Genomic DNA, 12,303 nt, shown 5'->3' on the forward strand with positions numbered 1-12,303 from the left:
TGCAAAGTAGAGAATCATATCTAGTCCATATATCTGCAGCTCCTAATACACACACTAAATTATAACCCCATATCATTCGCAAGCATTTTGAAGTTAGAAATTTAAATAAGCATGCCACACCTTTGCTATGTTCAGTTAGTGAATAGTATTGACCAGGGATAGAGTTACTGTTATATTCTAATTCCGATGTAATAAATTCATTTTTCTGGAAACATTTAAAGTACTTAAATCAAGAGTTTCATTTAATCTGTGGCCAGATTAAGTTCTTGCTTTTTAAAAAATTGTCCTAACTTGTACCATTCGTTTTGAGTGCCATAAACAGAGGCATGTAAAGAATAGAATAAGCCCAGGAGAATTTTTTCTTGCAGAGGTGGTTTTTCCAATGTTCTTTTGTTGTTTTACTGAACTAAAAATGAGATCTGTTTTAGACAGGTATTTTTGTGGCTAAATTACTTAGAAAATATTCTTCTTTTTGGCGACTGGCTGGTACAGGGATGTGAACGCTTGACCTTGGTGTTACAAGGTAGTGCTCTAACCAACTGAGCTAACCAGTCAGCCCAGAAAATATTCTTTATTCAGTCATCCAACAGATATTTCTTGAGCTATTGCTACTGCCTTGGGAACCAAGACAAGGGTTCTTGCCTGCATAGCATTTGCATTCTCAATGAATGAGAGGGAGTCAGATCATAAACCATGAACATAATGAGTTAGTAAATTCTAGTATATTAAGAGGTGATAAGTTGTCTAAAGAAAGTAATAAAGGGGATGGAGGGGAATGGGGGATTAGGATGGACAAGTTGTATTAGATAGAGTGTTCAAAATAGGCTTCATTTTGATAATGATCAGAAACTTGAAGGAGGTAAGGGAATTAGCTGTGGTAAAGAATGTTTTCCCTGGATTCAAATGACTGAAGATTCTAACTTTTATCGATCACCATTTACTGAAGGGTGTGTGTGTTGAAGGAAGAGAAAGGCAGACAAGTAGAAGCTAAAATGGGAAACACTGCTATGTAAATAACTACAGTACAGTGTGTTTAGGCTTTTAGGTATTTAAATTTTTGTGTATGAACGTGTACATATATACACTCACTCAATCACCAGTTTGCTCATGTAAATGCGGTCTGTGGGAACACCGAGGAGGGGTGGCTCAGCAGCAGAGTCAGAGAGAGAAGGTGTCACAAAAGAGAGGAAACAAGTGGGACTTTGAATGATGAGTTCTGGAACCTGAAAAGGAGACAAGGCTTTAGGCTAAGTTGATTGCATCAACTCTTTACATGTTTGTAATTTGATGGGTGAAAGCACTGTATATTTCAAAGTGTCAGCTGATCTTTGATTTACTCATACTGAACATACTAGAGTTGTCATAACTCTTGAATACTTTCTTGTTCCCTGTGTGTAAAGCAGCCTCACCAACTGCCAGGACCCAGGGTAGATAAGGTATTTCAACTCATATATCCCAGTATTAAGTTAGCCCCAGTGTTGAGGGAGATTATTTTTTCAATCATAGAAGGGCAAAATTTGTATTGCTAAATGTGGTGCTCCCACTTTGCATATTTTTATTTCACATACACTTTGCCACTGTTGAAATTCTACTTTTTTTCTAAATATAAAGGGAAAAGAAGACTCTTTACTCATCCTAAGGTTCAGTCTGATGGAAAAAGGAAATATATTTAGACTGAGTAGCTCATGATAATCATAAAAAATTCAGTATCATCAAATCAGACATTTGAACTTAGCTGATTGTGATTTGCAGAGCCTCTTACTATGGCATTTTTTTCCTTCCTTCAGAATCTTATATTCTGAAAAGCGTTTGGATTTTGAAGTTATGGGATATAATGAGGAAAGGCTTTTAATGAAAGACCATGAACTGCATTTATTTGGAAAAACAAACATTTGTTGTTTCTACCAATAACCTTCTGGTATCTTTTTAATATAAAACATAATTTAGAATGCTGAGCTTGGAGGCCTGTGATGAATTGTAATGGACCACCTGTTTCTCTTCAACTTGGAGAACATTCTCATTATGTTATGACTACAGAACATTGCCAGTTCTGTATTATTAAAATTATCATTATCTTGTTCTCAAAATTATAGTGGAATAAAACTCTATGCTAAACTTGATTAAACTTTAATTGCAGTTTTGGTTCTCTCAATATAGTACTCACCAGCGAGGGTATTGTATTCATCTCAGACTTCTCTCCATCCAAGCCTCCCTCAGGCCCTGGGAAAAAAGTTTACATATCCAGCCCTCACTCTAGCCCAGCTCATAACAAGCTGGCTGCAGCCATGGGTGCCAAGAAGGCTCTTAATAAAGTAAAAATTTTAATCACTCAAGAGAAGCCTAGGTAAGTTACAAGTCTAAAACTAACAACAACATTCATCTGTTTATCAGATATGAAAGCATCGTTTTTGGAGGTGTGCTAAAATTGATTTTCTTCTTCATCTCACTTTTTCTCATTTCTAATTTTGAGTCCATTAGAGAAAAAAATATTCTTTTTTTCTTCTCCCCTAGGAGGAGATTCAGCACTTGACATAGTTCCTTTGTTTCCATTAGTTGTGCTAAACTCCCCTACTGATTTTTACATATTAAAATTTTTGACTTCTGATTTTTACTTATGAAAATATGACATGATTCTAAAGTTGGGATTATTGAATATATTAAAAATTTGGGGACTCAAGCTGGGTTTTTATTCTAAATATATTTTCCTAGCTTAAGTGCTGTGCAATGTCATTAGCCAGCAAAATGTGGCTTTTCTTATACAGGTGAAGGTGTTTCTCATCTTGGTTAAGAGCCAAGATTCTGGAGAAATCCATAGTTAAGTGATTCTGAGAAAATTCTTTAATCTTGCTCAAATTTCACTCTCAACAATCTCTAAAATAGGGTTTTAAAGTTATCATAGGGTGTGTACAGATTAGTAGATACAATAACATAAAGTACATAATGTAGTGGTTGTCAGTAAGCATTCATTTAAAAAATGTTGTTACTGTTTGTTTAGGAAATTGCAAATGAATAAAATTTTAAGTAATGAGTTTTATGTGTTAGAAATAGATTTCTGTTTTTTTCAAATTACTGCTTCAGCAGATTTTTGGCATTCATTTTAAGATAGCCTTTATTTTTAATATGCTAAAGTTATGCTGTATAGACTTTGTGGGTAATTACCTGAAAGATATATGATAAAAATATAAATTGCTATACAAATACATTCTGAATTTGTATGTAAATATCATTTTTATACTTGTGTGTTAAGCCATAGGCTGGTTAAGCTCACTAATTTATCCCTCACCCTGTGCCAAAATGATTTAAGATTGTTCCTTAAGTATCTTAAGAGGACTTTCTATTTTTCATCGATTCTCTGGCATAACAAACAATTATTTGGTAGCCTGAATAGTTTGATAAGTTATTATTTATATCTATTATGTTTTCTTTCATATGAATCATATGTTCATCTTGAGTATTGGAAAAATTCATTATTTATCCCTGCAAGTAGAACTGCTCTGGATGCTTTCACATGTATCAATTCATGTAATCTACAATCTTGAGCAGTAGTACTGTTCTCATTTTACAGGTGAAAAAACAGTTCCATATCCTTTAAATGTTTCTCAAGCTCACCCAACTAGGAAATGGGAGAGTCAGGATTTTACTGCAATAAAAATCCCTCTCTCTTTCTAGTCCTCTAAACTAACTTTAAATTAATTTCAAAATCTTTCAATAAAATTATTATATAAAAAGAAAATAGTACATAATTATATGTCTATTTCTATTGAAATATATTTAATATAAAAAGCATGTGTTTAAATATCTGCAACAATCACAGATTACCAAAATGATTTTGAGATTCTTTAACCGTCATTTATAATCCTCATAGTTTCATCTGCTTTATTCATACAGAAAAAAATGCTGTGATATGAGTGAATAAAATAGCTTACTTTGTTTCAGAAAAGGTTTAAGATAGTTTAAAGGTAAATGAAGGCCAGAATAGAGGAAGTGACTTACCCAACGCCATACAGATAGTGCAATAACTCCTGGTCCAATGGCCCTGATTACCCTAAATGTTTATGTTTTAATCCCAAGTCTTGACTTTAGCAGTCTGTCTAGTAGTTCTAATTGCAAAGTAAAAATAAAATAAAACTATCTTATGAATGCCAGTATAGTGTTGTCACTTATCATCTCATACCATAAACATAATACTCTGCCACTTTAAATATTTCAAAAATTTAGAAACACTGATGTTTCTACCCAGCCTATACAATGTTATCATAATTTGGATTTTGACACGTAGTAGAGGTCTAAATTTTGGTTGCTAATCCATGTTGATGATTTCAGGAAATAGTTGTACATTGTCACTGGTAATTTTTATGTAGAAAGTACAAAATTAAATTCCTTAGTAGCTCTTTCTGATATGAATAAAGTCTTTGACTGATTTCTCCATGCCTAAAGTAAATGTTTATTTTTTTCAGTGCTGAATTCATAACTCTCAATGATTGCCTTCAGTTGGCTTATCTGCCTTCAAAAAGAAATCACATGTTGTTACTCTATCCTCGAGAGATTTTAATCCTTGACCTTGAGGTGAATCAAACAGTGGGTGTGATTGCAATAGAAAGAACAGGAGTTCCATTTCTGCAGGTATTTACAATTTATAAATTATACTTCCAAAAGTTAGTATAAATGTTGTATAGAGAATGATCATAATCTTGCAAAAGTCCTTAGTTTCACTTTCTATTTTTTATTTACTGAAAGATTAACATTATTTTATAGTCCTTATTTTTCTGCACTTTTGATATACCCTAGCAATTCTTCAGACTGATCCTGAGATATTTACTGAACTATTTCAGCTACATGGATAAAGACAATTTTTTTAGGATTATAAATGAATTTTTTAAATGTTCATTTAGTTTTAATGCTTGGGCTTTATTTGTGTATTTTTGTTGTTTTTCTTTTTTTTTTTTTGCTCATATTCTCTATGAGTTTGTTTCATAGTATATACTTTGTTAGTCTATTATATTTTTTAAAATAAATACATCATCTATTTAAAGGTAATACCCTGCTTTCAGCGTGATGGTTTATTTTGTCTACATGAAAATGGTTGTATAACCTTACGAGTTCGAAGATCTTACAATAGCATTTTCACCACTTCAAATGAGGAACCAGGTGAGTTTATATTTCACAATAATTATTTTATCTTCAAAATTATTTTATAAGACTTCATGTGGCAAGTGTTAGCCAAGGCATAGATTTAATGATAGACATTACCTTGAGAAAGTGTTGTTAGAATATGGTTACAATATGAGACATAAAATAGTACAAGCCCAAGATTAGTGTCTTCATCTTAGAATAGTGCACCTTTTATAGTCAACAAAGCAAGTAATATTTTTAATTTCTTCTTAATTATATCCACGAGCCAAGTAGATGTTATCTTTTGTGAATTTTTCTTCAGTATAAGTCCAACCTTGTGCGCCTTTCTTATTACAGTCACTTGACAACTCCTCTGGTTTAGGAATTTCCATTCTAAAGTGGTACAGGTTAATAAGCCTCCAGGGCACTCAGTTGTAAGGTCAGTTTTATCTGGGAGAACAGAAATAATGTTTTTGTGAAATGATGTACTATGTAAAGGTGAAAGCAATTTTTACATCTTTTGTAAAGTACAGTTATTTTCAGGCCTATTATACACTATTACAAATTATGATGGTGTATAGTGCACTATTTATTATTTAATCATATATCACCGTTGATCCTTCTTCAAAGCGTTTTCTTTGAAAATATTGAAAAACAAGATGTCTTGATCATAATTACTACTTTGGAGATCAAATTTGGTATGTGTAGTTGTTAAGTGAATTATCTTTATGTTCTGAAGAAAGTAGTACTACAATTTTAAAAAGTGAAACATTTCTTGACAAACTTTGCCTTAGTGAAGGAATAAAAATCCTTTTTAGTTGGGGTTTTATTTAAATTGATATAAATAGTAGTGATACTGATATGGTCACTTTCTGATATTTAAAAGAAAACAATTCTTTGTTAAGATCCAGATCCTGTTCAGGAGCTTACCTATGATTTACGAAGCCAGTGTGATGCAATCAGGGTGACAAAAACTGTCCGTCCCTTCAGTATGGTGTGTTGTCCTGTCAATGAGAATGCAGCTGCTCTCATAGTGAGTGATGGCAGAGTCATGATATGGGAACTCAAGTCTGTTCTATGTAATCGAAATTCACGGAACAGGTAAATGAATTGGTAGGATTATGTTTCTAATTTTTGTTTTCTGTTCCTCTTTTTTTTTTTTTTAATTACAAGTATCATGTAAAAATAACAGGGCCATTTTTCTATAAAATATTTTTAAGGTGATAAGGAGGCTTTAGATTATTAGGGAATTATGTAAACTTGCTAGAGCTATTTCACCTATGGGTAAGATTAATAAACAATATAAAAAGAGATAGAATAGCATGATCTGGAATTAATAATTTGCATTCGTAATATGTAATACAGGTTTTAAATATGTAAAACCATTTAATTATTGTCTTTACAGTAGTTCTGGTGTGTCACCTTTATATTCACCAGTGTCTTTCTGTGGAATTCCTGTAGGAGTGCTACAGAATAAACTACCAGACCTTTCCTTAGATAACATGATTGGTAAGCTTTTTTTTTATTTCCCCTCTACCTTTCATGTTAGGTATTCTTTTTGAAGGGCAAAATTAATAGAGTCACTGATTTGCAATTATTGCAAAGTCAAAGTTAATATCTGAGAAAACTAAAATGTAGAACCATTCTTTCCTAAATATATCAGTGGGATGTAAAATATTTAAGCGTAGAAGTACTTGAAGTAGCATAGATTGGCATTGTACTTGGTGGAATTAGAAAACGTTCATTGATGAGAGACTGATCTAAATGAAAGAGATGACAGTGGGCATCTGGATTTTGGGTTGATAGCCTTTGCTGAGCTATACCATACCTCTTTAGGGCCTTCATGCTCACTGGTCCCTCAGCTTGGAATTAAATGCCTGCTTCCTCTCTCTCCCTTTCTGCTACTCCTAATTTAAAATTCAGCTCAAGGTTGCTTTCTTTAATCCCCCAAACCTAATTTAAATTTTCTTCTTTCGTGGTCCCGTATAGTTACTAGATATATTGTAATTGTGGTTTTACTTCTGCCTCCTCCAATGAATTATGAGCTCCATAAGGGCAGGACAGTGTTTGATTCAGTTTTGTATACCCCAGCTCTTAGCACAGGGCCTGTGCATTCTAGACGTGCAGTAAATATTTATTGAAGGAATAAAGTAACTGAATGATATTAGAAAAAATTATTTTAACTTTTTGACATGAATTTTCTTATTTTTATGTTGGGGATTCTTACTTTCAACAAATATTTATTTGCAGATAAAATATTCAAGGCTATTATGGGGGGTATGAGGATAGTTCAAAATGTTCATGTAAAAATTGAATTAAAGGATAATATGAATCTTTCCATGAACTATTTGAAGTATCTGCATATATTAAAGGAAGAATGAGGATTTGTGATTTCAAATATCATGCAACTTCCAATTGTAAGACTTTGTAAATATGCCGACCAATTTTGACATCTAGTTCTTTTAAAATTGTGGCTGTGGTTTATAAAGCATTTTCTGTATCATTATTTATTCTTCCATAATGTAATTGAAAATGGATATTATTTCGTAGGGTTTTTTGTTTAAATGCTAGATAAATGATATTCTAGAAAGAGCATTACATTATTAATCATATTAATCAAATGTCATTTATTGAGTGCTTAACACTACATTAAATACTGTCTTAAATACTCTACGTATTACCTCACCACAACCCTGCAAGGAAGATAATTATTTCCATTTAATATATATGAAAACTGAGGCTCAAAGAGATTAAAAAAACTTGCCTCAAACTGCACACAGCCAGTAAGTAGAAGAGCCAAAATGTGAAACCAGTCATCCTGGCTCTGGAGCCTGTTTTTAACAGTGGCCTTCAGTCCTGGCTGCTCCACTGTCATCTTAGACAAGACCCTGACTTCTCTTGGCCTTGGTTTTGTCAGGATTCCTGCCAGTTGTAAAATCCTTTTGCTCAATGACACTAACTTTTTTTTTATTGAATCAAAATTGATTATACATATTTTGGGGGTTTAACATTGAGACTTGTTGATCAAATCAATATTACTAGCATATATATTGTTACAGATCGTAATTATTCTTTATGCCCCTTGTCCAATCTTTCCCCATCCCCCGCCCCAATTACCCTAGATTTCTTCTCTCCTTCTGAAAGAATAATGGTTACTCTGTTGATTTGTTGCCTAGATGATCTGTCCAATACTGAGAGGTGTGATCAGGTCCCCCAATATTATCATAGAGCAGATGCTTCTTCTGTCACTCTGAAATGGACTTTGTGGAGAGAGACATCCTCTTCTTTTCTTTATCTCTGCTGGTGACTCTCCTTGAATGACACTAATTTTTATATTTAAAATTATATTAAGTGAAATAAGTCAGATGCAGAAAGAGAAATACCACATGTTCTCACTTATTTGTGGGAGCTAAAAATAAATAAATAAATAAATAAATATACCAACAAACCGTATGGGAGGGAGACACAACAATCATAATTCCTTGTACTTGAGGGCCGGCCCATGGCTCACTCTGGAGAGTGCGGTGCTGATAATTCCTTGTACTTGTTAAGACAAGTGAACAGATGTGTTGATTGGGGGAGGGGAGGGGAGGGAAAGTGGAATTGGTAAAGGGACACGAAAATCAGGTGCATTGTATATTGATAAATTTTTTTAAAAATTAGATAGCTTGAGAGTTATTAGAGAGAAAATTAAGTTTTAGAATAAATCTTAGGAGTTTCAAGATGGCGGCGGCTGCAGCGGTTGGCGCGGAGTAGCTGAGGTGGAAAAGGTGGCCACTGGGCCTCAGGCAGCTGGGAAACTTGTGGACCTTCCTCTCGCCATCTCTTAAAGGAGGACTGTTGCTGCTGGCCGGTCGTGGGGGCTCAACGCCACTTTGCCCCCGGCAGGAGAAGCTGCCTCATTTACAGGCAACAGCTTTGAAGTGTGGAGCAGGAAAAGAACTGATTCTTAGCTGCAAAAGCGAGTCTTGAAACAGGGAACACGGCGCCAGGGCTGCTGTGGATGCAGCCAGGATCCCGGAGGCTGGGGCCGCACTGAAGGCGGCCAGCTGCCCTATTCAGGATTCGAGGTTTCAGGCCAGCATTAAAGATTCCTGGGAGCGCCCGAGCCGCGCCGCGACTGAACAGCCCGAGGCGGCAGCGCCGAGAACACGGAAGGCGACAAACCAGAGACAGAGCGAGCGCCCGACCTGGCACAGCACTGTGAGTGATCCCTGGCACAGCTCTGTTCGGGGGGTGGATGCCCACGCGGCTCACGCCTGCACCACCAGGCCACTCACCGCCCGGTGCTGCCTCCATTTTCCCAGGTGTGGGCAGCCCCACCCTGCTCGGCCATCACTGAGCCCATTTGCTTGGCCTGGCGCGGGGCTTTCCGGAGCCTGCGGGCCGGCCTCCTCTCCCACTCCCTCCGCGGTTCTCTGGCGGGGATGGGGGTGTGGGGCGTCCCGACCAGTGTTGGGAGGGCAAGGAAGTACCGGCGGGCCGACTGTCACTCCACCACACCCTGGACTCTGGCCCCGGTAAACTTCCTGTTACTGGGAGGCAGATACCATCTCTGCGACCACCACTTTGGAAAAAAGCCTAATGAATTTCTGGTTGGGAATAGTGTGGTAGGAGAGTTCCCAGGTCCGCTTGAACCTGCCGGAGAGCAGGCTGCAGGCGGGCACTAGACTCGGTTTATACCGGGGGGATACAAAGGTGAACAAGACCCGAGAAAGATCTACACAGTGCTACAAAGGCACCCAGAGAGACCGGTCGTCTGTGCCTAGCAGAAACCTGGTAGACTTCCTGGGCGAGGCGGTGCTGAGCAGGGTCTTGAAGGCCCAGCTGATAGACGAGGGGTGCACAAGACACACCCCAGCCCAGCACAGTGTGCACAGAGGGGGGAGACGTGCGGCCAGGGAGGCGGAGACTCGACAGAAACCACACACCCGGTGGGGTCGCCACTGCACGATCTAACAGCCTGGGCCAGAGCACACGGAACGGGGAGAAGTCCTGTACAGGAAGTGAAAGCTCAACAGAGATCACACACCCTGTGGTACGTGATCCACCAGCCCAGCAGAGTCCAAGCTGACCAGAAAGGTGGATCCCCGGAGAAGCCCAAGACCCGAGGCAACCACACACACAAGACACTAGAGGCCAACTGAGCAGTCACGGCGGGAGCCATACCAAATTGGCAACCACAGCAACATCCTAGTTATTCATTAGTCTCAAACCGGTGGACTGTGAAACCCCCTGCCACAATGAATAAACACCAAAAAAAAGACACCAGAAATACAAAAAATCAAGAAAGTACACCACCAAAAGTTAATAAATCTCATACTCTAGATCCTATAGAACAAGAAGCCCTTGAAATAACTGACAAGGAATTTCGAGTGATAATTCTAAGGAAACTGAATGAGATACAAGAAAACTCAGCTAGACATCATGAGGAAATGAGGAAAAGTATACAGGATCTGAAAGAGGAAATATACAAGGAAATCAATGTCCTGAAAAAAAATGTAGCAGAACTTGCTGAACTGAAGAAGTTATTCAGCGAAATAAAAAACACAACGGAGAGTTTAACCAGCAGGCTTGTCGAAGTTGAAGAGAGAACCTCTGAACTTGAAGATGGGCTGTTTGAAATAACACAAGCAGACAAAAAGAAAGAAAAAAGAATCAAGGACATGGAAGAAAATCTGAGAGAGATATCAGACAACCTCAAGCGCTCAAATATCCGAGTCATGGGTATTCCAGAAGGGGAGGAAAATGGAGATTCCATTGAAAACATATTCAACAAAATAGTGGCAGAAAACTTCCCAGGTATAGGAAAAATCACAGATCTTCAGATCCAGGAAGCTCAACGATCTCCAAACGTATTCAACCCAAAAAGGCCTTCTCCAAGACATGTCATAGTCAAATAGGCAAAACTCAGAGACAAAGAGAGAATCTTAAAAGCTGCAAGAGAAGAAGCGTCAAATCACCTATAAGGGAGCCCCAATCAGGTTAACATCAGACTTTTCATCACAAACCCTAAAAGCTAGAAAGGAATGGGATGATATTTTCAAAATACTAAAAGACAAAGATTGCCAGCCAAGAATACTCTACCCTGCAAGGCTATCCTTCCGAAATGAGGGGCAAATAGTATATTTCTCAGACAAACAAAAACTGCGGGAGTTCACTACCACACGACCACCCTTACAAGAAATCCTCAAGGGAGTACTGGGTTTGGTTCCTGAAAAATAACTACCACTGCCATAAAAACCTAAGAAAAATCTAAACCCGCTAGTACAATAAAAATGGCATTCATGAAGAGAAAACAAGCTAACAAAAACACTATCTACAACCCAAGGAACCAACAAACAAAGAAACCAAACAGTAAATCAGAAAGCAAGGAACAAAAGACACCTAAGATGACCAAACAACCAATAAAATGCTAGGAATAAATCAACACCTTTCAATAACAACTCTTAATGTAAAAGGCTTAAATTCCCCAATTAAAAGACACAGACTGGCTGACTGGATCAAAAAGCAGGACCCAACTATATGCTGCCTACAGGAGACCCACCTCACCCATAAAGATTCACACAGACTAAGAGTGAAAGGATGGAAAAAGATTTACCATGCAAACAGAAAAGAAAAACGAGCTGGAGTAGCTATTCTTATATCTGACAAAATAGACTTTAAACTAAAAACCATAAAAAGAGACAATGAGGGACACTACTTAATGATAAAAGGACTGATCCATCAAGAAGACATAACAATCATAAATATGTACGCACCCAATGTTGGAGCAGCCAGATTTATAAAACAAACTCTATTAGACCTAAAGAAGGAAATAGACACTAATACCTTAATAGCAGGGGACCTGAACACCCCACTGTCAATATTAGACAGATCATCTAGGCAAAGAATCAGTAGAGAAACACAAGATCTAAACAAGACTCTAGACCAATTGGAATTGGCAGATATCTACAGAACATTCCACCCAACAACCTCGGAATATTCATTCTTCTCATCAGCACATGGATCATTCTCCAGGATAGATCACATATTAGGTCACAAATCAAGTCTCAATAAATTCAAAAAAATTGGAATTATCCCATGTATCTTCTCAGACCACAATGGATTAAAACTAGAAATTAATAACAAACGAAACTCTGGAAACTATACAAACACATGGAAATTAAACAGCATTCTACTTAATAACAT

General features: G+C 37.0%; 1 protein-coding gene across 2 annotated transcripts in view; it reads left to right on the top strand.

The window, feature by feature from the left end:
* Positions 1–12,303, top strand: part of WDR11 (WD repeat domain 11) — a 70,328-nt gene that overhangs the window by 14,593 nt on the left and 43,432 nt on the right. For both annotated transcript variants that reach the window (XM_063102495.1, XM_063102496.1), the window contains exons 5-9: positions 2,158–2,344; positions 4,458–4,623; positions 5,034–5,148; positions 6,018–6,213; positions 6,518–6,621. In XM_063102495.1, coding sequence (XP_062958565.1) covers positions 2,158–2,344; positions 4,458–4,623; positions 5,034–5,148; positions 6,018–6,213; positions 6,518–6,621 — 768 coding nt within the window. The remainder of the gene's footprint in view (positions 1–2,157; positions 2,345–4,457; positions 4,624–5,033; positions 5,149–6,017; positions 6,214–6,517; positions 6,622–12,303) is intronic.

Source organism: Cynocephalus volans, chromosome 7 (genome assembly GCF_027409185.1).
Source record: "Cynocephalus volans isolate mCynVol1 chromosome 7, mCynVol1.pri, whole genome shotgun sequence".
Lineage (NCBI taxonomy): Eukaryota > Metazoa > Chordata > Mammalia > Dermoptera > Cynocephalidae > Cynocephalus > Cynocephalus volans.